The 25,756-nt window shown below is 39.8% G+C and overlaps 1 protein-coding gene across 5 annotated transcripts in view; it reads left to right on the plus strand.

Annotated features, from left to right (window-relative positions):
- DLC1 (DLC1 Rho GTPase activating protein) overlaps window positions 1–25,756 on the plus strand; it is a 438,081-nt gene that overhangs the window by 381,502 nt on the left and 30,823 nt on the right. The window contains exon 1 of one of the 5 annotated variants that reach the window (XM_037831251.1): window positions 13,168–13,506. The exons of 3 other annotated variants lie outside the window; for them this stretch is intronic. In XM_037831251.1, the coding sequence (XP_037687179.1) occupies window positions 13,470–13,506 (37 nt within the window). In that variant the 5' untranslated portion in view covers window positions 13,168–13,469. Of the gene's footprint in view, window positions 1–13,167; window positions 13,507–14,451; window positions 14,493–25,756 lie in introns of those variants that run through there. One more of the 5 variants, XM_037831253.1, reaches the window with a different exon arrangement.

Raw genomic sequence — 25,756 nt, forward strand, 5'->3', positions numbered from 1 at the left:
TTCATTAAATTAATAGATTAATTTAGGGAGAACTGACATCTGTGAATACCATGTCTTCCCATGTAAATAACATGTACTTTTTCATGTATTCAAGTCCTATTTTGTGTTCATTTTCTCCAGACATCTGCCCACAGATCTTTATCCATGTTCTATAAAGATTCACATTCCCTTCTCTGTAATTCATCTTCCCTAGGTATTTCATCATCATATGGTTCCCATCCCTGTAATTCCTAGTTATTACTTCCCAAGTCTCCTTTTCCATCTTTAGGCATCTCTTACCTAAAACACTTAAGTGAGGATGTTGACTAATTTCTATCCCTAATAAAAAGAAGCAAGCTGTTGTATTTCTTTAAAATAATTAAGAATCAATGTTACATATTAAAGTTCATGCATTTTTAAGGCAGGAATCTTCTCCAGTGACAAAGTTCTCCGTTAGGATATTTTTCTGTGCATGAAGTTTGTAGAAAGCATCTCGAGAAACCAAACCCTTCAATAAGATTTTATGCTTGAACCCTTTATCTGAGTTTTTGTTTCATGCACATTAAAACTGTTGCTGAAAAGCATGGGTCTTTTAAAGTTCAGGGGGAAAGTGTTTATAAAGATCTAAGAGAGAGCTGAAGACAAAGCTATAGCCAGAGGCCTGGTTTCCCCCAGAAGGAAGGAGTCGCCGGCTAATCTGTCATGCTTCTGTCTAAGAGGATATTAAAGCCATCCAGGCTTCTTGTGTTTACAGCCAGTCATGTGCCTCACAACCCTGACTCTGTACCAGGAGTCACATGACCAAAGTTACACACATGGCTCCCCCGTAGCTCCTTGTTAAGTGCAATATAGTGAGTAATTAGACTACTGGCTACTAAGAAAAAAGACAGACAATGAAACCCTTATTATTACTTACCATCCTCCCAATCACTGGCTAATGTAATTAGAAGAAAGAAATACACCTTTAAAGGAGTAATTGCGCCTGCTGGGCAAGCCTTTACAATTCTTGCTCTATGTCAGTTCTGCTTTGTTATGACTCCTTGGTTACATTAGAGTTAAGATGAAAACACTCGTGAAACTTTTTAAATCAAAAAGAAGGTTTCTTAAAATAGAAATGTATAATAAAAAAAGTCAGAGAGCCTCCCCCACCCCCAAATAGTCCTGTCTTTCTGTTTCTTTTAAAGCTGCCTAGGAGGGTTAGAATACATATATACATCATATATATATTCCAGACCACAAAAGACACTCAGATGGTGTTGCGTGTTGGTTTTATGGGTAATATAACAACCTTCAAACACAAGTAGCTGATTTAATATGGGCCCAGAGGTGATGGATCTTGGGAAATGCCTATGATATCGTTGGAAGAGTTCTTTAAACGCGTGTTGTCACCAGCTGAATGAAGGCTCAGGCTTGGACTCTGAGAGTCATTCACTTAGATAAGCCTTTGCAAACCAAGGGCAAACAAGAGGCCTGAGGACCTCAGAGATTAAGGGAGCTTTTAATCTCACAGTCACCTTATGCCAGCCCTATTCAACAGGGACTGGAGTTTGTTTATATCTCATTGCTACCTACGTGCAGATGTTTGTTGAACTGGTTGTAAAGCTGGCCAAGTATATAGGATTTCTTCACCTTTCTGAAGATGGAGGAAAAAGGAATCGTATATAAAAGAGAGTTTGAGAAATATTAATGTTGTCCATGCTTGACCAGGAAGAGTCAAGGTCCGGGTAGGGCTGTGTAAAGCCAGGGAGAAGGGCTGGGATCAGATTCTGTGGACTGTGGACAGAGGTGAAGAGAGGACAAATTTTATGCTTAGGGAGCAAGAAAATAAGTTGAATTGGATAGTTCCACCCTAAGTAAAGAAAGAAACTGTTTCCGAGCAAGTACTCAAGTAGGGAATGGGGAGATTATTAATGTCCAGAATATACTGGGGTAAATTAAAGGAAAGTGGTAAGTTTCATGTATGATCAAGGAGCTAGTGAAAAGAGCTGGGCTGGAATTTGAGCGAGGAAGTAAAAACGGAGGGGCTTGAAAGTTTGCTTAAGTCCAGCTGTGTCGGGATAACAGGATTGAGACTGTGCCTTCTGTATTTTGATTCTGCCGAGAGATTTCTAATCAGTATCATAAAAGTATTATTCAACCCATTACTAGTAACTGGGTGGTTGCTGTCCAGGAAGTACCAGGAGGAATGAGAAGTGAGAGCATGGAATCTAAACATTCACAGTTAAGTCTTCAAAAGAAAGCCTCCTAAGCCCTCAAATGTTACCCCCATGAGGAAATGCCAGTAGAGCCTGGCCCCATTTGTGTGTCTCTCACACACACTTCACATGCACACACACATGCTTATATGGGATATAGTTGTTGAAGTTTCTCCCAATAGTCCCTGGTTAGCTGTGAGTGGCCTTGACCAAAAACTGGTTGCCAGTCTCCCTGAGACTTTCCTTTTCTCAATCACAGAGCATCCTGGCAAGCGTTATTCAAGCCTTAGCCCTAGTTGCGGTAGACCTGCTCCATTGTATACTTTATTTTCATGTAAGAGCTCCTCCCTCTCCACTGCTGTGGAATATTCAGATGAGCACTGTCAGCGTCAGACAGAAGATCTGAAAATCAGCATGAAAGAACTCCCTTCCCTGATTGTAAGATTTGAGATTGGTGATAGAGGGAACCAAGGCTGTTGGGATAGAACAATTTGGGTTACAAAGACTGTTAGCACAGAGAAGCACCAAATTCATTTTGAAAGAGGAAAAAGTAGTCCATGCATATTAATTTAGGAAAGCTGACTGGTCATACATTTGCCATCCTTCCATCCTCTATTAGAGATTTATTTAAGTCAGGTTTTTCGTTAGACTTCTCTAACCAAAAACTAAGAGTATTGAGGAACTTCCCTAGAAACTAAGAGTATTGTTTAGAAACTTTCTTCTGAGGAAGACCCCAAATGACACAACTGATATACTTAGTTTATACTTTAGCTTAATGAATATATTCTGATGTATGGCTCCTAGAGACAGGCATGCAAACCCACCATACCTGATAAATGCAAAAAAAATAAAAAAATAAAAATTGATGCCTTTGCTGCATCCCATAGGTGTTGGTATATTGTGTATTCATTTTCATTCACTTCAAAATATTTCCTAATTTCCCTTGTGATTTCTTGACTCTTTGGTTCACTTAAAAGCATGTTGTTTTTGTGTTCAAATTATCCATTTAATCCTATAGCTACAATTTTGATGGAGCATTTTGTCTTTTTCTTACTGACTTATAAGTAGCATTTGCATGTTAGGGATATTACCATTTGCCATCTATTATACAAATATTTTTACTAATTTGTCATCTGCCTTTTAAGCTTGTTTATTTATGATATTAATAAAATTAACAAACTGCAAACAAAATTCCAAGATCTTGTTCCTTTCAGTTATTAACTAGGAGTTTACTTAAATAGTTTTCCCTATATGACTTGAAGCCAAAAATACCAAGACAGAAAGTTCTTTACAGAAGAAGGTGGGGGTTACTTTTTGCTTTTTCTTTTTTTTTTTTTTTTTTTTTTTTTTGCTGCATTTCTAGTTATAGGTTTTATTATGTACTCAAAAAATATTTTAGATGTTTTCTAAAAGCTTACATTAAAGATATAAAATCAGAGACCTAAACCCACAACAGGAAGATTTAGAAAAAAAAAGAGCAAACCAAACTCAAAGTGAGCAGAAGGAAGGAAATTATACAGGTAAGAGCAGAGATAAATAAAATAAAGAATAAAATACAATAGAATTAATGGAACCAAAAGTTGGTTAGAAAAGTTCAATAAAATTGATAAGCCTTCAGCTAGATTGACAAGGGTAAAAGAGAGAGAGAACCCAAATGTCTAAAGTAAGAAATGAAACGCGGAACATTACCACAGACTCCACAGAAAGAAAATGGATTATAAGAAGACACTATGAACAACTGCACACCAAGAAATTAGAACACTAAGATGAATTGGACAAATTGTGCAGAAATGCACAAACTACCTACACTGACTCAGGAACAGATGTCAATGACCAATCACAAGCAAAGAGATTGAATGAGTAATCACAAACCTCCCAACAAAAAAAAGTCCAGGACCAGATGTCTTCACTGGGAAATGTTACCAGACATTCCGAGAAGAATTAACACCAATCCTACTCAAATTCTTCCAAAAAAATTGAAGAGGATGGAACACTTTTTAACTCATTCTATGAGGCCAACATCCCACTAATACCAAAGCCAAATAAAGATACCATAGAAGAAAAGAAAATTAAAGACTAATATATTTCATGACTATATATGCAAAAACCCTCAACAAAATACTAGCAAACTGAATGCAACAGCACATTAAAAGAATTATACACTATGATCAAATGGGATTTATCCCAGGTGTGCAAGGGTGGTTCAATATAAGAAAATCAATTAACACACCACATTAATACAAAAAGGGAAAATAAAAAAACACATGATCATCCCAGTTGATGAAGAAAAGGCATTTGACAAAATCTAGCACTCTTCTTGATAAAAACACTCAGAAAACCAGCAATAGAAGGAAATTTCCTTAACATAATAAAGGGCACAAATGAAAAACCCAGAGCTAATTTTGTATTCAATGGTGAAAGACTGAAAGATTTCTGTCTAAGTCAGGAAGAAGCCAAAGATGCCCACAGCATTGTCCTAAAAGTTCCAGCCAGAGATGTTAGTCAAGAAAAAGAAATAAAAAGGCATTTAAATTGGAAAGGAAAAAGTAAAACTTTCACTATTTGCAGATGACATGATCCTACATATAGAAAATCCTGAAAAATCCACAGCAATGCTGTTGGAGCTAATAAACAAATTCAGCTTATTAATGTGCAGAAATCAGTAGTGTTTCTCTACACTAGTAATTAACAGTCTGAAAAGGATATCAAGAAAAAAACTCCATTTACAATATCAACTAAAAGAAACAACTCTCTAGGAATAAATTTAACAAAGGATGTAATGGACTTTTACACAGAAAATTACAAAACATTTCTAAAAGAATCAAAGAAGTCCTAAATAAATGGAAGGCATTCCATGTTAATAGATTGGAAGACTAAATATTTTTAAGATGTCAATTCTATCCAAAGCGATTTACAGATTCAATGCAATCCCAATCAAAATTCCAACTGTTTTCTTAGCAGAAATGGAAAAGCCAAATATTTATGGGAGGGTAAGGGCCCCAAATAGCCAAAACCATCCTACAAAAAAGTATTCTTGTAGGACTCATGGTAGGACTCACACTATCTGATTTTAAAACTTACTACAAAGCTACTGTAATTAAGCAATATGGCTCCGGCACAAGTACAGACCTATAGACCAATGGAATCAAATTGAGAATTCAGAAGTAAACTCTCACATCTATGGCCAATTAATTTTTTGACATTGGTGCCAAGATCACTCAATAGGGAAAGAATTGTCTTTGACAAATGACCAATTTTGGTACTGGGAAAACTGGATATCCAGATGCAAAAGAGCAAGGAAGACCCCTACTTCACACCATATACAAAAGTTAACTGATAATGGATTAAAGAACAAAATATAAAAACTAAAACTATCAAACTCCTAGAAGAAAACATAGGGAAGCATCATCAGGACTTTGTGTTAAGCTATGGTTTCTTCAACTTTACACCAAAAGCAGAAGCTTAGAAAAAAAAATAGATAAATGGAATTTCATCACATTTAAATCTTTTCTGCATCAAAGGACTTTATCATGAAAGTAAAAAGACAGCCTACTGAATAGGAGAAAATATTTAGAAACCACATGTACAATAAGGGTTTAACGTCCAGAATATATAAAGAAATCACACAACTCAATCCCAAAAGACAAACAACCCAAGTTAAAAAATGGGCAAAAGACTTGAATAGACATTTTTCCAAAGGAAATATTCAAATGACCAATAAGCATATGAAAAGATGTTCAGCATTATTAGCCATTAGTGAAATGCATATCAAAACCACAATGAGATGGCATTTTATACCCACTGGAATGGCTTCTACTAAAAACAAAAAAAGGAAAATAACAAGTGTTAGAGACAATGTGGAGAAAAAGGGACACTCATTGATTGTTGGTGGGAATGTAAAATGGCACTGCTGTTGTGGAAGACAGTTTGGCACTTACTTAGAAAGTTAAGTATAGAACTACCACATGACTTGGCAATCCCACTTCTGTGTATAGACCCAAAAGAATTGAAAGCAGAGGCTTGAACAGATATTTGCACACTGATGTTCAAAGGGGCTTTCTTCAGAATAGCAAAGAGATGGGCACATCCCAAATGTCCATCAACAGATTGATGGATAAAAATATGTGGTATTTACATACAATGGAATATTATTCAGCTGTATGAAGGATTGAAGTACTGATAGATGAGTCAAATTCCTTATCTGCAACAATAATATCTCCCCTCAAACTATAGTGTATCTTCAACTTAAAATCCTTAGTTAAATGATCCGACATCTTTGTTTTGCCATGTAATAAACCAAGGAGCTTAGACACTTTTATGTGAGCATCTCAAGCCCTGTGATTGCACCGGTGACCAAGTAAAGAACATGGTTTATATCAGATCTCATTTCTCTAGACATGCATAGACATAAGGACCTTCCCCGATTTATTGTTATAATTCGGACATCTAGATAACACCATTATGATATTCAGAGAACTTTTCTAATTTTTTGCATTGTTTTGCCTTTCGTCTGTTGTAGCCCTTTTTTGTTTGTTTTGTCAACCCACCAAAAGGATGAGAATAATCAGTATAGAAATAGCTGTTTGTTCATTAATAGAATGCCTGTATAAAAGAGACCTAGTCCTTTTCCTCTTGATAAACCTTCAAACATCAGTCTTTCACAATTGATGATTCTTGTTGCCAGGTCTACTTTTAAAAACCTAAAATTTTTTGCCTTGCTGTTCCCCAAAATACAGTTTAATTCAACTGAATCAATAAGAGAAAATTGCCTGGGTTAGTTACGCATGAAAAACCAAGCTTGGAGATATATTACAGCTTCTTTCTCCTGTTGACTGTTAAAGTAAGTTAATGATCTGGAGCTGTGTAGGGGTTTCCAGAAATAACACTGTAATGGTCAACATGCTGTAGTTGGCAGCTGAAGAAAGGGAACCATTTACTATTTTTCAGGCAATTGGCCAAACCTACCCTATAGTATCTTTATTTAAGGCCTATCCACAATGAAGAAAGAGCAACATATTACAGCTCAAATTAACACAAAACACCTCCTTTAGTGAAAATAAACTCCTAAGTGAACCCACTCAGATTTTCAAAATTATGATGGAGAATATTATTTGAAGAGATGCTTCAGAATGATATCGATTTCAAAGTCAAAGTTCAAGAGGAACCAAATAAATGGCTGTTTTAAACAAGGTGATAGAGAACAAAATCAGAAATGGTTTTATACTTACAAGGTAAAAGACTAAAAATTGTCATTTTAGCATTGTACTTAGTTTCTGAAAAACCTACCAGTGTTCCCATTTTTGTTTAATTAGTAAGTATATAAGCACACACATACATTGCACTTATGGAAAATTTGGAAGTCAAAAAGTTTCTCGAAAACTCAATGCCCCTGGATTTCCAACTTATACCCAGACCCTGCTACTAGCTTTTCAGTTACAGGCCTCCCTCTTTGCAAGACATCTAATGTGAAACCAGGAGAGATAGAAAAATAAAATAAGGTATCTAAAATATGTTTTGAATGTATAATGAAACCTATAACTAGAAGTAAAATAAACAAACAAAAAATCCACACATTAAATGACCTAGTTTTGTAAAATAATTTTGTCTCAAAGCCAATAGGAAAAACTAAGTAAACTCCTAGTTAGTAATTGAAAAGAACAAGATCTTTGAATTTTGTGTGCAGTTTGTTAATTTTTTAACATCATAAATAAGCAAGCTTAAAAGGCAGATTTCTTTATACTTTCCATATTTTTAAACTTTTTACAATGAATCTTTGATAATAATAAAAAAACAAAGGATTAAATATACTAGTACTTCTAAAATAAGGTTGACCATCCTCAGCTTTCAATGAATTATTTACTACAAGCTCAAAAATTAACTATTAAATTGGAGGATAATGGCAGAATAAAGAATCAAAACATGCCAGGAAAGCAGCTAAATTGGTTTTCATGGAATCAAAAATGACTTCATGTTTTACTTTTCACTTGCTTGATTTTTGTATCGTCAGATGGCACATGGAAGAATCAGAGAAGTCACAGGTGAAGATTAAGTGGGAATTGAAAATAGCAGGAACACTGGGTTCATGTCTTCTTTTTTGCGGTGAGGCCTTAGGCTGATCAGCTATCTGAGCCTTTCAAACAGGCCTTTAAAAGGAAATTCTATTGCAAATATTGTAATTATCTCAGGAAAGCATGCCTGTTGATCTGTCAAATCAGGATTGAGAATTCAGAATGTTCAAGTGCTTCACTGAGCTCTATTACAGAACGGTGTCTATTCTGACTTCAGCCTAGGAGCTCTGTCCTCCAAGTTCCCTCTTCATGTTCTTTTGTTTCACCAGCACAATGCTTTTTGAGGGTTTAATAAATAAATTGTTGAATGATAAAAGCATTATGCTAGGCTGGTTCATATTTGGAGTTCAAGTGGTTATCTCAAAGTAGATTTAGATCACATTTATGCAGCTTCATTATTCCAAGAAACTCCCTCACTTCACTAAAAATATCGCTGGGAGACTATATTAACTTTCTCCATATTTTGAACTTGAATTGTTCAAAAATTGCAGCAAAAAAAGAGCTGTATGAATAAGAGAGCTATTCTAGGTACAATTGAAAGGGGGTGAATTTTATCTCACTCCCTTTTTCTCCTTTTTCCCCATTCTATAGCTCCAGCACTTGAATTTTATACACTTCTGAAAAGACTAAATACCAGAGGGTGGGAGGCAACCCCCAGACTTGGTTCACTGAAGCTTAGAAATAAATGGATGTCTGTAAGAGCAACTATTAAATTTCAAATTTAATTATTTTCCTTAATTGAATCCTGTTTAAAAATTATTTTCAAAACTTTCTATTCTTTGTCATATTTCCTTTGGACATTACAAATAAAAGTTATTTTACCCACTAACCTCACCATGCTCCATTGAACATAAATTATATTACAACATTTCCAAGTGCAGAGGAGTCTTTTAATTCCTGAGGGAGAGAAATTTCCAAAGAGCTCACTTGGCTCACATCACTAGAGCAGAGGTTTAAACTAGCTGCCCAAGGGCTAAATGAAGCTCAAAGATTGAATTACTTGGAATGAGTTTAGATTTTTGTAATTGCTTGCCAGCATTTAAACATTGGGAGATTTCATATAAAAATCTAGAAATCCAGGGGCTTTTGAAAAATCTTTAAACCCAAAAAGATTGTTGGATGCTGTGCTGGTTTGTATATCTTATGTCCCCCAGAAAAAGCCATATTGTTTAATGCAATCTTGTGTAGGCAGATGTATTGGTGTTGATTAGATTGTAATTCTTTGAGTGTTTCCACGGAGATGTGACCCCACCCAACTGCAGGTGGTAACTCTGATTGGATAATTTCCATGGAAGTGTGGCCCCACCCATTCAGCATGGGCCTTAATTTGGTTTACTAGAGCACTATATAAACTCAGACAGAAGGAGTGAGCTTGCTACAGCCAAGAGGGACACTTTGAAGAATGCACAGGAGCTGAGAAGGAGCTTTAGCTTACACAGACATTCTGAAAGCAGACTTTTGCTCCGGAGAAACTAAGAGAAGACAAATGCCCCAAGAGCAACTAAGCATGACATTTTTGAGGAGCTGAAGCCTAGGGAGGAACATCCTGGGAGAAAGCCATTTTGAAACCAGAACTCCGGAGCAGACACCAGCCATGTGCCTTCTGAGCTAACAGAGGTTTTCCGGACACCATTGGCCATCCTCCAGTGAAGGTACCTGATTGTTGATGTGTTACCTTGGACACTTCATGGCCTTAAGACTATAACCGTGTAACCAAATAACCCCCTTTTTTTATAAAAGCCAATCCATGTCTGGTGTTCTGCATTCCGGCAGCATTAGGAAACTGGAACAGATGCCAACAATCAACTGAGCCTGACTGACTGCTGCCCTCTTAGAGGGGTCCTTGACTCCATAGTTCTCACCATAAGATAGTGTCCTCAAACACCAATCATTAAAGTAGAGTAGGAACCAAAGAGAATAGCTGTCTGATTCACTCAGCTATGCACCATGCACTTAGGAGTTAGGTATATGACTTTTCTTTCCTGGTAATATGACAGTTGAATTGGAAAACATCTAAATACAGAAGGGTGTGGATACCCTGTGAAAAACCTCCAAGAAGCTGACACCTAAATAACAAAAAGAGCATGTATGGCAAGAAGTAAATGACACAGGTCCACGTGTCAACTATATATACATATGTGTTTTTTTTTTAATTGGCCATTGAAAACAAAGCATTAACAGTGATAATAAAAACCCAGTGCAATTTATGCTGGCTTTTTAAATTCCATATATTGAAGGGGTTTTGGAGGACCGTAGATTGCTGGTGGGGAAATGGGGTACATTGCAGAGCTAATTCTTATCCCATAGAGTCTGGTGTTTCAGTATCCAAATCTCACTTAATGCAGATCAGCTGAGAAACTCAGTCTAATGTCATTGGCCTATTACAGTCAAATGAAATCTTAGGTGAGGGGTTAAAGGTTAAATGAAAATGAAGGACTCAAGAGTTGCCCTGGAGACCCTCTTTCATCTGGTAAAACATAAGTTTGTTGACTCTCTTGATGACTTTTTCACTCCTGCCTTTCTTCTCCTGGTCTGTAAAAGGCTCCTCAGATTCACAAAGGTTAAAGCCAAGGTCTTGTTTTGTTTTGTTTTAATCTTCTCCTGGAAGATTATTTAAATAGAAATTGCAAGTTCTTGTTTACGTGCCCCCTTAATAGCATGTAATAATAATGGCTAACAGGATTGAGTGCTTCTCATATGCTAAGCCCTTACATGCATTACCTTATTTAATCTTCACAAAAACCCCATGATACATGCACTATTACAACCTTCTTTTTAAAGATGAACAAAACAAAGTTTTGAGAGGCTAACATGCTCCTTACTGCTCAATTGGTCTGCCCTAAAAGTGCTGCTTTCAACAACTATTCTATAAGCAAAGCAGCCTTCAGAATGGACCATGTCCATTTCTAACAGGGGTGAGAATTAAAACTATGAAAATTGGGTTTTGGCTCTGGTCACAGGCCTTGCCAATGAACCGAAGAACTGAAGAAGATGAGATTCAGAGAAGGACAAATGCAAACCAATGCATCACTGAGGAAAACGTTTTTATAGTTATTATTAAGTGTGGTTAGATGATGAGCTGTCCACATAACACCATCTTCAGGAGAGATGCAATGAAGTTAAGAGTTTAAAGAAGGCAGCTTCAGTAATCAAGGAGAAAGGAATGGGACTTGAACAAGAAGAGACAGAAAAGAATAGCATGTTTTATTCTGGAAAGATGAATGCTGAGTGGAAGTAGGTATATAAGGGATGCAGGATGATACACTGACTCCTAGAAACCTAGCATCAAAATATCCTACAATTTGGATACATTGAATTTGGGGTTGAGGACATTAGGGCAAATTAAAATACAAGGTCATCCAGCAAATAAACTTTAAGAACTTATTCTGAGAATTGGTTTAGTTTGGGAGAGATGCATAGAGTATATTTTAAGGTTTAAATTATTAATAAATAAGAGAAATTAGTATGTTTTAGATGCACATTCTTATTTTCTAAGTTTAAAGTACACATTGCAGCCTGAGTGATCTTTTAGAAATGCAAATCTGTTCATGGGATGCCTCTTCCATAAAGTGGCTTCTCACAGTGTATCACTGTTAAGGATGAAAAATCCTTAATGTAGACGTATAGAGAAATGAATGTTCTGGCCTTTATTTTTCCAGCTTCCCCTCAGAATCACACTCACTGTCATTGGCAAATGCGGCCTTTTTTTTTTTTTTTTAAGTAGGAAGAAATAATTTCTTTTTATTGAGGTAAAATTCACATATTACCATTTTAACTATTTTAGCGTATAATTCAGTGACTTCCAGCACATTCTCAATGTTGCACGGTCATCACTATCTAATTACAGAACATTTTCATCACCCCAAAAAGGAACCCCATACCCATCCAGCAGTCCCGCCCCATTACCTTTTCCTTTAAATCCTTTAAATCGCAGGAGGGAATGGATGTTTGTCTCCTTTGCTTAAGGCTGTATCCCCAAAGCCTTGGCGTACAATAAATACTCCCTTCATATTCGTTGAATGAATGGGTTTAGGTCACTAGTTTCCTCTGCCCAGAGAAACACACAGAAAGCAGCAATTAGTTCCAAAGTAAATTTTCACTGGAACCTGGTCTGGATTTTTTAAAATCTTACTATGGTGGTATTCAATTGTGATCTTTAAAAATGGCGATTCCTATTGCATTGGGTGCTCTTGAACCGCCTCAGAATCACCTGAAGGCTTATAAAAATGCAGGTTCTCACCCTTAGAAATTCAAATTCTGTGATGCATTGTGGCCCAAGGGCCCTGGTTTCAGAAACACCGTGCAGGATTGCTCAGGGTAGATTGTCAATACGTGCTAAGTGAAAGCTCAGTCTCTACATAGTGTTTATTACCGGTCTGTATTAGTTCTGCAGCTCTGCGGGCTTTACCGATGAATAACGAATGTCCTAGGGACAAGTACTCTTCCTTCCATTTTCCCGATCAGGAAACACCGATCCACCCATTCCCTGCTTCCCCTCCGTTAATCCGGCTCCCACCCGGATGGAGGACAGAATGATACAGGTAGGAAGAGCTAGGCAGAGCTACCAAGGCAAAGATAGAAAGAAAATGCGCGGTGTCCCAGCGTCCAGCCCGGACATCCCCAGGACGTAAACGCCTCCTAGGGACAACCTTTGCTTCAGTCCCCCGAGGCACAGGGTTGGAGACTTTTAGGCGCTTCCCGCTGCAGACGTGGAGGAAGGGGGAAAACATTCCAGCCGCGGGAGGAGGCGGCGGGGGCGGGCCCGGGAGAGTGGGGTGGGACCAGAGGACAGCCCGAGGCTCCGGCGGGCGACCCCGGCCGCGGGAGGAGGGGACGCTGGGAGGCCTGGTCCCTCCTCTCGGGGGCGGGCCCTGCGGGAGGGCGCGGCCGTTTGGGCGCGCGGGTAGTGCGCTTGAGCCGCGGGTGTGAGGCCGCTTAGCTGCGAGTCCTGGCCATGTACGGACCTCCCGGCTGCAGGAGCAGGCGCTCCCAGGCTTCCCGTCCCGCTCCCTGAGGGCTCTCCCTTTACGACCTGGGGAAAGACCTCGCGTTCTCTCTGGGACCGTGGTCAGGGTGACGGAGCGGCGAGCAAGGATGCGCTGAGGACCGCGAGGGCGCGCGTCCCCTGTGCCGCCGTGGGTGCTGGCGCGGGAGCAGACTTGCCTTGGGTTGCCTCGACTTCCCCACTGCGCGCCTGCACCCGCCCCCCTTCTCTCCGCCGCGCTTGATGTGCATAGAGAAGCCGGACAAGATGATCCTAACACGTAAGCTAGACCTGCGCCTTGCCGTCGGGTCAGCCGCGGAGGGGACCCGCTGCGCAGGGAATGTCACCCCGCCTTGTCAAGTCGCTGCCTGTCGTCCTGTGCTTTGAAATGCTTTCTCGGGAAACTCGGGACCGAGTCTCTCGAGTTTTCTGTCGGTGGAGGGGAGTGCGGTGATAGTTTGGGGAGGGAGGTTTTTAATTTCGTGGTTCATTTCCCGAGACGCACTGCCTTGGGGGTCGCTGGGCGGCGTGCGCGGCGGGGCTCGGCTGAGAGCGGGGTCGGGGGCGGTTACGACTAGAGACGCTTCCTGCCCCGGCGGCGGCGGCTCTGTCTGCTGTTCTTCTAATCCCCGGCGCCGGCCTCCGGCCCCGAGGGGCGCGGCTGCAGCCGGGGTCTCGGGCATGTTCGCGGCGCAGCGCGGTGGCCTTTTTCCGTCCGTGCACACGGTTTCTTACCGGAGCCGTTGCGGGATCGGCGCGTGCTAAGCTTCACCAACACAAGTCAGTTGACTCCATGAGAATTTACTTTGTGGCTGTAGTGGCACTTGGCTGCTTGGAAGTCAGTCCATAAACAATGGTTTTAATTTCAAACCGGTTTTGTAAGGATAGTTTAAACACTGGGAAGTCACTCTGACTCAGCCCGTGGCTTGCACGTGAGTGGTTCCTGCTGGAAAGGCTGCAGTTTTCCTTCGGGTGCTGGGGGCGTTTAACCCGATTTCCTGGAATGCCCGGCGCAGATGCCTTTGCCCTGGGCTCCCGCCGGTCTGAGGAAGGAAGCCCGCCGCCCCACCCGACTCTTTTCGTAATAAGGCGGCGGTCACGGCGACCTCTGCCGCACACTGTGCCCCTGTCCGATGTCACGGGCAGAGCCTTTGATCCCTCAGGAGGAGTTAACATTCGCGTCGAACCGACCCTGCCGTGTGTAATTTTCTGCGCCTGGGCGCGTGCTCCCAGCCCCTGGCGCGAGGGGAGTTGGAGCGGACTCGGGTAAGGCTAGTGGGATCGGGATTCGAGGTTTGCAGCCTGCTTGCTGGGCAGGCCTGGACAAGTGGCACGACCTGGCTGTGCCTCCTTCAGCTGAGATATGGGGGTAATAACTGTTAACCCCGGGACGACGTCGTGAGGATCAAATGGGCTGTGCAAGTAAAGGACTTAGCACAGTGTCTGGCACTGATGCTCAGCAAATACCCAACTTATACTTACTGTAGAAGGAAACCCTTGGATATAGTCATTTCTCTATATTAAGGAAAAGAAAGCTTTCCCACTTGACTTCTGTAAGTATTACTAACCCAACGGAAGTTAGCAAATGGACTGATTCTCAGGATTTGGAGGTAATTTTCAGCCACTGTTGGTGAGGTAGAGAGAGGAATGCAGCGTAGGCACAGCCGTCCAAGGTGGAAAGACTCATGAGGGTGGCATGCATGACACATTTGATTAGGAAAATTGTCGCCGCTCTGGAGAAGTCAGAATACTGACTCCCAAATTACATTTTTTTTTCTTCAAAACTCTGTTTCTTGGAGGGAGGAGGGAAAATAATAGCCCAGCAGACTGCAGAATTCCGAATGTAAATCTATCAGCAGCTCCGAGAGGTTGGCTAATTCGGTATCCATCTGGCCAGCAGGCTGGTCCTGGGCAGAGATCATTTGCAGACCAAAGTGTGGAATTGACAGAGGCACTGGTGCCATCTTGGGTTGCAGACTGCAGCAGATGGTCAGCTGGTCCTAGTGGTACCCTGTAAGTCAGCAGCCTCCCCACTAGAGGAACTGAAGTCTTGAAGAACTAGTGTCAAATGGTTAGCAGATGTGCGTTCGGGAGTGATTTGAAGACATTTTCTGAGAAAATGTTGGCAATGGCATATATTAATTTTTATTGTGGCATGCCAGATTTATAGCGTGGCCCAAGCCTAGGTGCATATTTTTTTCATTAGTACTACTGTTCAGAGAGTTTAAAATGAAGCACAGGAGATTGAGTTTCCCTCCCAGCTGTTTTTGAAAGTTTGCCTTTGGCAAAAATTGATTTTAATGCTAGCTGGGTGACACCTTACACCAAACAGGCTGGAAGCTCAAAAGGAGGACTGACCTGTTTTTTCTGATTCCACTGAATGGCAATAAGTAGCCTCCAATTTAAATCTTTCCCCCAAAGTGGATGAGAAAAATAACTTCAGTGATTTATGTGTTAAAGAGTGAAAAAGTTATATAACAGCTAAGCAATTGACAATTGCTAACTGGAGGTGATGTTTCAAGTTTTAATACACTGGGCCAAGCAAAGGATTTTCCTGTGGCTCTGGAAAGAGTGAGCAGAAGGGTGCCCTTCAGCTAAAAACTTGTCATTGTTTTGGTGGTGGTCTGTACTGGAGTTCAAAGAGGAAAGGCCAAGCAGTTTTAGAGGGTGGTTTTCTACATTGGGGGTGTTTGGGTGCTTCTGGAAAATATAACAGATTAATAAAAACACTTTATGGTTAAACAAGTTACTGTGAAGTGAGTAAAAAAAAAATACACAGAGTACCTAAACTTAAAATTTTTTTATTTGTAGAACTATTGTTGGATTTAAGGAGGCTAATGGAGGCCAATCAGAGGATTGATGAGATTCTAGGAGGAGGTTTCAAACACAAAAATAAGTACTTGGGGTTCCCTCAGCCTCCGCATGGAGATTTTATGTCTTGATGCAGTGTTTAAATGAGAGTGGTATTTTTATGACTTAGGTGGGTAAATATGCAATTTGGAAATAATCAGGGAAGGGTGATTTGGGTCCAGAAGAATGGGGCATGCAAAGTACAGTGGGTGAAATGAATTGGACTTCTTTGAAGAGAGCCTTGTCCTGGACAGGATGGTCCAGTATTGTAAACACGCGTTTCTCATGCTTAACCCTCCTTCCTAGCAACAGGAAGAAGGAAATGAGGCCATGCAAAAAAAGAAAAAAAAAAGATCCTGAAGGGCTCCAGACAATACTTGGCCCACCCTAGCATTCACCCTGAACAGCTAGAAGCCTTGCAAAAGTAAAAATAACTTCAGATGTTTCCCCTTCCTCTCCCTTCCCTCTGCCAATTTACCAAAGACCAAATTCTCAGTGTTTTAGAACATTAGAGCAAAACCTTGGCCCCATGGTGTGAATGGCATCCAGGCTTACATCATGCCAAGCCTGTTCTTGAGATTATAAAACAGGCCCAGCGAGAAAAGGTGATCTTCATCTTTTATGTTTGTAGCAGTCCAATGATTAGAATTAAAACCTGTGGGGGTGGGGTGGGGGCGCGGGACACTTAATTCCTGAAGTCAGTCGTTCCTCTGAAGTCATCTGAATGCTTATTTATCAGGATCTGCCCTGAAGATACTTTGGAGTTTTAGGGCTAGAATGCAAAGGAGTGATCCTTGCAGCATTCAAAACATAAAACATTTTCCTCTCTCCTCTGGTCAAGGCGAAGTAATACCTAATCATAAAGTGTGAATATCCAGTCTGTTCTGAAAGCATTCCCAAGTTCCTCTTTTCTGTGACTCACATTAGGAGGAAGTGCTTTTCTGGAGCAGACTTTCTCCATTGTCTTTATTTCTGACTCTGGCCTCTGCCTATGGAGAAGTGTGGAGACTTTGGGGTTAAGCGGATGCAGTAGAGTTGACATGGGCTTTTTAGGAATGAGTTGCTAGTATGAGTGCAATCATTGGTGTTCTCTTTCAACCTCAAATGAGTTTAAAATCTAATCAATGCAAAAGGGATAAAATTCCCAGCTGAGAAGAGTGCTTCCTATCTGCACTTCTCCTTTGGTGGGACTGTGTTATTGTTAAGGATTATCATCAGTGATAAGGGGTAGGAAGTCCTGCTGGGGGTTCTTTAATTAGATCTAGTCTGTCTTTTCATTTTCTTGTCTGTTTTTTTTTTTTGTTATATATTCCCTCCTTGCCCCATTGCAACTGATGGTGAACAGGAAGAAAATCTTGGAAGTTACCCAATATAGTTTTATAGTCTCTCACAAGCAACAGTCAGACTTTTCTAGTATGAATACTACTTTTCAATGTTTATAAAAAATTGAGACTTTTGACAAGACAGTGATAATATTATAGAAATGAAAATTTATTGTGTGGTTTATATTTATCATCACATTTTTTCTTCACTGAAACCCCACAGAGTAGACGCAATTATCTCCATTTTACAGATGGTGAATCTGAGGCTAGAGGGAGTTAAATACTCTGTCTAAGATCACTGTAAATGGCAGAGCCAGGATTTCAGTCAGGTGTGTCTGGCTGTAGTGTCCAGCTCATGGAGTTGTTTTGGGTGGGAGTTGATTGAGTTTAGAAAACAGTGTTTGGTACTCATATTAGCACCTTGCAGTTAAGTTGCAGTTTTCTAGGGGGCTTGTCCTCACAGGTCAGAATATATAACGCTATAATGCTATTTATATTATAGTATAATGCTGTATCCTTGGATTGAAAAATTAGTGGTTTCTGAGTTCTTTTTCTGGGGGCCTAGTGAATGGAGACTTTGCACCTGTCTTTAACATTTGGGGAAAGAGTTGGAAGTACCATTTTCTAGAGTACTACTTTCTGAAAGTCTAGCCTCTTTTGACTATATTGAATAATGTTTCTTTTGGTGAAAGTATTTTAAAGTAATATTTCTAAGGGAAATTTTTCTCCCAGGAGTCACTAAAAACATTTGAATGGAATCTTGAAAATGACTGCCTGTTAAAGTTCTGGGGCACGAAAAGGGAAATTATTATACCTCCCCAAAGTCCAGCCAGAATGCAATGGAAGTCAGTTTCTCTTCCCACTCATCCTTGGGTTCTGTTCTGCTGCTAGACTTGGTTTTATAGTGGAACATAAGCTCTTTTTCCATTCACGCCTACCTCTGCTTGGTGGCCCTTTCATGTCTACTCCTTCCCCCACCAGGAGAAAAATCAAAAGCTAATTGAAGGCTAAGGTCATTGAAGTCCTCAGATGCCTTTTGGCACCTCCCATCCACATTTTGTTCTCTTCCTTGCCCCTCCTTTGAGTGTCCCATGGAGAGGACTGGAGGTTGCTTCCTGAGGCTTGTCAGAAAGGCGCCTTCCTTCTTGTAGGAGGCTCTAGAGGATGTCTGAGGGACAAAAGTTTTCCACACTGAGGTCGTGGCATTTCCCAGGCTCACAGCACTTAGAAAGCTGGCGAGAAAGAGACTCTGGAAATTATGTTATCCATCCGTGTACTAGGCTGCGAGCACTACAGCTCTGCCATTTGTGTCACGCTGGTGACTTGAGATAGAAGATGCCAAAAGTTGTCTTATCTCCTGGGTCTGAAGAAATGACAGGCTCATAAGGGATTCATTCTCCACACAACTCCCTTTTTCAAATACATAGCCATGGAAAGTGGATTTTGTACAGTGCTTTTGCGTTTATGAAAGTTGTTTCATGGAAAATTCCAGGATTTTGCAAAGGCTACCTGGAAATAAATTGCTTTTCCTACTGAGGGAAAGCTAAGATGCAGAAAGTAGTGATTAATCCAAAGGCCTGCGTGAGTTGAGTGACACTTCAGACCCCTTCTCCCCAGCGTGTGTCAAAACAGGGGGATAGCAACAAAATGAGAATCTTAATGTTGTTTGTAGAAAAAATATGTCAGTTTTAAAACCAGAAATGTTCCTAAATAAATAGATGTACCTGGATCAAATCTTGACCATTAATTACATTGTATATAGATATTTAGAGGGCCAGTTGTCAAAAGAAAATTCAATGAAAGTAATTCTTTAATTTACCTAGAAGACAGTAAGGCTTATTTTGGCATAAAACTAAGAAAGTTAAATTGAACAGTGTTTCCCATTTGAGGTTAAAAATAGGAGTTGTTAAGATACACCTAACCAGTATCTGCTGTTTTTCATTTTCATTGGTCTTTGACAAGGCACCTTGATGTTTCATTAGTTCCTTAATTTTCTTTTTTTTTATTTGTCAAAATTAACTAAAATGTAGATGAGCAGTTGATTTAGAATTCCTTACTATTCTTTTTATTTTTAATTTAACACTTTTGTAGCACTGCAATTTGCATGGTGTTTTATTTTTCCTGCAGTATAGAATTGGGAAACTTAGGGCAAAAGCCAAAGCTGGGGGGAGCTGGCCTGAGTAGAATAAACTTTGCTAACATATGTAAAAGAAAGAATTAACATGTGTGCCAACCTCTAATGATGGAGATAGGGCTTATTCTAGGTTTGTGTAACTAGGTACTTTGCCTTGAATATAAGTTATAAAGGAAATGGATTATATAATCATAAACCATCTGCTTCATTTTACAAAACAATGAAGCTCCAGAAAAATAAAGGCCCTTAAAAGTATTTTACTAAATAGGTTCCTTTCTTGAAATTGTCTCTTTAATCTGTGCAGTTATCATATTTAAATTAACAGAATATCCAGAGTTTTTTTTTTTAATGTAAATCAAAGGTTTTTTGTTTTTTTTTTTTACCTGCTCCAGATTGAAATAGAAAGATGTGATGCAGTATCCATTTCATCAATAGTTTATTTTCATTTCAGTTTTGCCTCCTTGTGCTGGGTAATATGGGCCATTTTTTAAAATTAGTTTGGAATATATTTCTGTTATTGGAAATAACTGCATCAACACAAGTCTGGAGTGCCTGATAGAATTGTATCACTCTGGCTTAAATTAGTACAGTATGGTGGCCTTTGCAAGGGAAGAGCACATATTTTGATATGAATGACTTGCCTTTTCCTGATTCGTGTATTAAAAACAATACTTGGCAAACGCTTGTACTAAATGATCCCCAAAGGGAATTTCAACTGGTTTAATTTCTGCATTGCTAAAGTGTCACTTCATGTACTAATTCCAGGTGTGAGTTTGTAGGGTGTGTCTCTCAAGATTTCCTTCTTTCAAGGCAAAACCATTTATTAAGTTGTCATCGCATCACTGGGAAAAGTGGGTTCTTTTTTTTTTTTATTCCCTTTATTTTACTTCTAGGAACATTCTTTATTAGAAAGCAATATTTGCCTCCAAACCTCAAGTAGAGGGAGGAAAAAAAAAACTTAAACAGAAAACCCCCCAAAACTTCCTCTTCTTAAGTGAGGGATAATCTTTGTAGGTGCTATTGAAATATGTGGAAAGTGCTCTAACCTAGGGGTGAGGACTGGGCAGGTCTGGAGCCTTGAGCAAACTACCCAAACTCAAGACCAGCTTCCTTGTTTGTAAAGAAAAAAAGATGAAAAGTTCTAACGTGCACTTCAACGCCCCAACTCTGATTCTATGGAAGCCAAGATGTTGCTATAACTGAAATACAAATATGAAAGATAAATATGCAAAGTAAAATGCTCAGGGTTTTGTATGAGTTGAAATATTTTCTTCCTCTGAAGATTTAATTTAGTTTGAGGGCTATAGACACACCCATAAGCAAACATTTAGGGTTTTTTGTTCTCTATAACACAAACCTAGGCTTAATGGGACATAAAAAAATATCAGTCCATTTAAAAGCAAATTAGAAATTTTAGCAGTAGGCTTAATACAGTAAGTTCACAGATTTGGGCAACTCTCAGAGCTGTTTCTAATGATCCAGTTTTTTTGAGAAAATAGAAATGTATCAATGTAATGGATAATAAATCTGGGAAGTAAACACTTAGAAAGGTGATCTAATCTAAAAGTTATCTTAGTAAGGGGAAATGGGCATAAAGGAAATGTTGGAATCAGAAACTCATGGAATTTACAAAGCCTTCATTAATCCCAGGTTTTCCAGGTGAGGAAAGAGGCCCAAAAAAGATTGTTTTCTTGAATCTACCTAACCAAGTAGGGATTCTTTCCTGGATTTGTTTTCCTGAACTGTTATGCTTTGTCTCCTTTCTGTGATGGAGTTTGGGACACCCAGATGCAAAGCTGTTTTACATCTGAGGAAATAATATTCGCTGTTCATTAACTTACCAGGGTAAGGAGGGTATTTATATCTATGATAATGGGATAACCTACTTTTCCACTTTATACCATTTTACGAACTTTCCTCTATGTCACAATAAATCCTGGCTGCTTACCATTCCTTCACAAACACTTATGTTTCCCTAAGTCTCCATTTAGCTTATTCCATCTCCTTTACTCTGAATCCCCTCTCCTACATTCCAGTCTTACATACAAGATCAAAACTTCACCTTAAATGAAAGTCGAGCACAGACAGTGTGTCTGGGCAGTCTCCATTAATTTTTATTTTTATTTTTATTTTTATTATTTTTAAGACAAAGCTGTGCGTGAGGATTGTGTATTTCAAACTGGTCATGTTGGTAGGGTAACAAATAGCATTTAAAAAATAGAATAGAAAAATATAAGGCTACATCACTTCTAAGGATGTTCGATGAACTTTGTTTCAGTTGTGCATATATTTATACATATATTTGCGTCTGCACCAGGTTGTCATGTGAAGTGTATTTCTTATTGTGGATCCAGGTCAGAAAAATTAGAAAAGCACTTCACTAGAACAAAAATTGTGTCTGTGGTTTATTTATTCACCCGGTATTTATTTATTGAACCCATACTATATGCCACGCAATGTTGTAGGTATTTGGGGAAATTTCAGAGTAAAATAGACAAAGAAGCATGCCCTTATGGGACTTACAGAAGGAAGAGACAGAAAATAAACATAATAAATAAGTAAATTATATGGTATGTTAAAAGGGGTTAAGTGCTTTGGATGAAGGAAAAATAAAACAGAGCTAGGGGTGTGGGGTGGGTGGAAGGAGGCCAAGCAGTGAGAGATGGAGATGGGGTGGCAGTTGACAGGGTGATGGGGGGCAGTGCCTGTCAGCCACTGTTAGGGCTTGGGCTTTTCACCAGATGAAATGGGAACTCATTGATGTTGCCTGTACGAGAGCACTTCAGGCTTACCAAGCACATGGCCCTCTGAATAGCCCTTAAGGAAGCTAATTCATTCCTGAGTAAAGGATAGTCAGACGCCATGTCTTCAACCGGGAATTACCTTCTCTTTTGGATTCCTGCTTCCGGGCAAGAACCTTTACAAGAAGTGTCTTCTATTGCTCCTAATCCTGGCAAGCAGCATGCCTATTAGATGTTCCATAAATAAATACTGAGTGAAGGGGAAAACGAAGGATGACCAGCTCTGCATAAATGTCTGTCTCTTCTTAGAGAAATTAAACAGACTGTTGCTGCATAAACCCCAAAGGAGATTGGGGTCAGCTACTGTTAGGCCAAACAACCTTGGAAACTGAGTCAGTGTGGATCACCTCAAGAAAGGAGGCTGACTTTCCTTTCCTGGTTTCCTGAAGAATATGCATAATAGATATTTAGAATTTTTTTGGCACCTGAGGGTAGGAATCTTGCTAGTTGCTGGTCAATTCTTTGCTGTAATTAGATAACATTAGTGTTTAATAGATATTAATATGTCTTCTGCTGTCTGACTTAACTCTATTAGGAATTCATTTTACAAAGGAAGCTCCTGATAACTAGTTTTTGGCAGCTGTGTGTCTAACATTTATTTTTATTGGTTGCATAAAAAGGGGGATTAAAGTTATACTTCTTAGTCTGCATTTGAAGAAAGGAAAATAGTGACGGATTCTTCCTTTTCTTTCAATGAATATTTGTGTGCCTCCAGTTGCAGAAGTACTCTTTTAGGGTACATAAATGGGTTAGGACACAGTTCTTGCTCCCAAGAAACTCATAGTAGGTAAGCACCTCCGGGGCAGAAAGGGCTCTCTAGAGGTGCAAAGTTGGTGGAGTGAGGAGGGGGAGTTTTCTTCTCCAAGGAGGAGAGAGAACATGATTAAGGGTGTGCCATGTAGGAGATCATGGTGCATCCCAGGAACTCTTGAAGTGGTTCAGTAAGACTGGAGCCAAGTTTGTATTTGGTAGCCTTCCAAGGGTTAGGCAAAGGCCAAATTACAAAGGCTGTGGTCTGTATATGAATATATGAAGTGTGTTTTATGAAAACCAGTCTAGGGACTCCTGAGTCCTTTAGAGTAGAATAGATTTGTTAGGCATATGGCAGGGCAAGGCTTACATGGGATTTCAGTTTGGAGACTATTAGGATGGTCTAAGGGAGAAAGTCTGGGACAGAGAATTACAAAGAAGTGTGTTATCTGGCTCCCTTAAAAAATTTTTTAGGGAGCTTTAAAAAAAAAAAAATACAATGCCTAAGCCCACCACAAAGTGAGTAGTTCTGAATACTTAGGTGTAGGGTTGGTCCTTGGATTTTTGAAAGCTCCCCAAGGCCATTTCCATCTACATCCAGGGTTGAGAGCCACCGAGATCTTGTCTTGCTTTCAAGTGTTTTGAGGCTGTGGTTTGCTTCTCCAGATGCCCTGCCCTATGAAACCCACCTGCCAGATAAAGAAATGCTCTTATTAAACAGGAGTGATCATGTCCAGTTGCACACAGTCCTATAAAATTGACCGCTTTGGCATAATCATGAGAACTGCTATGCACAGTTCCTTACCATTTGAAGGAAAGCATGTGACCAAAGAGGAATCTTGGTTTAGGCCAGAAAGTACCATCTGCCTTCACACAGCTGACTGATGTGCTTTCCCAGAGCTGGAGAAGCATCAACTTTTTCCTGAATCTTTGTCCAAGAGCCTGTCACATTTCTGGAAATCCAAGGAATTTGGAGAGTGCTTGAACTTTCTTAAGTTCATCTAATTCCTTGGAGTTGCATTTTGAAAATAAATTTGAACTGAGTCCTGATTTTGAGAGCATGTTCTCAAAGAAGAAAGGGGTCTTAGAGGTCCCACTCATGGTAGAGAGAGCAGACGATGGAAATAATCACATCCTGCTTAGATCTAATTACTGTTGCTCAGCTGGCTAAGATCAGCCAAGTTCAAGAGAACGATGACAGGTTTGGGAATTTCCGTTTAAGTTCCTGTTGAGGGGTAAAGGGAAGGTAGGGTCATGCCATCATGCCAGGAAACGTGCAAATACGGCCTAATGGTTCCCAGCCATACACAGCCATCTCCTGGACCTCGTTCATTGAACTGTGCAGCACAGCTTTGTGAAACAACTAACTGAGAGCTGTTTCCAATAAAAATTTCCTGTTTCCTCCTTAACACACTTGTGTGTTGTTTGCTTAGAGAAAACCCAGGAACAAACATTGCATTGTATTACCATTGTATTTTTTGTTTCTGGTGGCATTTGTGCCCAGTGGGGAATGACATTTAAAAGTTGTCCTCATAGTTTTCACATCACCACCCCCGTATACTTAAGGAAAAAATCATACCCTTGAGCTGGTCGGAGGCCTCTAAAAATCGGTATGGGGACGTGTTAAAGTGACCGAAGTAATGTCATATGTACATGGTTCTCCTTAATAGTTTAAATTATTGCTCATTGCTACATCTTTCTTAAGGGAGGACCTCTATCTTGCTCGTTTCTGGAAGTCTTAGTTTCCCCTTCCATTATAGGATTTCAGTGTAAAGAAAGCTCATTTTTAAGGAAAGGTGTCTTTTTTCCCGCCTGTTTCTTCGTCATTTCATAGCATATGGAGAAGATAATAGTAATCATGGTTTAGGAACAATTTGAAGAATAAGTAAACTAATATTCATTAAGTGCTTAGACAGGGCCTTATACATATTAAGTGCCCACTAAAAGTCATTGATAGAATTGTGACGGGCATCTAGGAAGACCGTATAGAAGGGGCAACTTTGGGGCTAGATCCTGTAGGATGGGGAAGATTTTATCTTCATGGATAGGAGGGCATGTCAGGCCAGGGAGATTGCGGGGTACAAAGACACAGTGGTGTGCATGGAGATGAGTGCCCTGTTCACTCTGGGTGGGATGTAGAGGGGATAGAAGGAGCTGGAAAGTTAGGTTGGATGCCAAGTGGAGAACCTTGAAAACTGCACACAGGTGTTCTAACTCAATGTTCTAGGCAGGGGAGCTGCAGTGAAGTTTGTGAGGGAGAGAGAAAATCAAAGCTGAGCTTAGCTTTAGAAGTTTTGTGAGCCAGGGTTGGACTATAGATGGTTGAAGATACCTGCTGTTTTAGTTGGAAAATGAGAAAGTGATGGCTTATCTCAAGGGATGAAACTAAAAAGGCCATTCCCTACTTGACTTGGATGTAGACACAGGTTTATTCCTTGTTTAACAAAATGAAAATATTGGGTTCTGTTATTTTTTTAAGCAGTGCGTATATTGCATCGTTAGTATTTTATCTTGGCTTTGTTGATAATAGGAAAGAGATGAGAGTGAGGTCAACAACTACTCCGGTTTTTAAAAATCAGTGACAACTTTTTACAATTTTCTAATTCTGTTTTCTACTGAAACAATGGGGTTAACTTCTCACTATGTATATTCATGAATACAGATATTTTAATG

This window comes from Choloepus didactylus, chromosome 3 (assembly GCF_015220235.1).
Source record: "Choloepus didactylus isolate mChoDid1 chromosome 3, mChoDid1.pri, whole genome shotgun sequence".
NCBI lineage: Eukaryota > Metazoa > Chordata > Mammalia > Pilosa > Megalonychidae > Choloepus > Choloepus didactylus.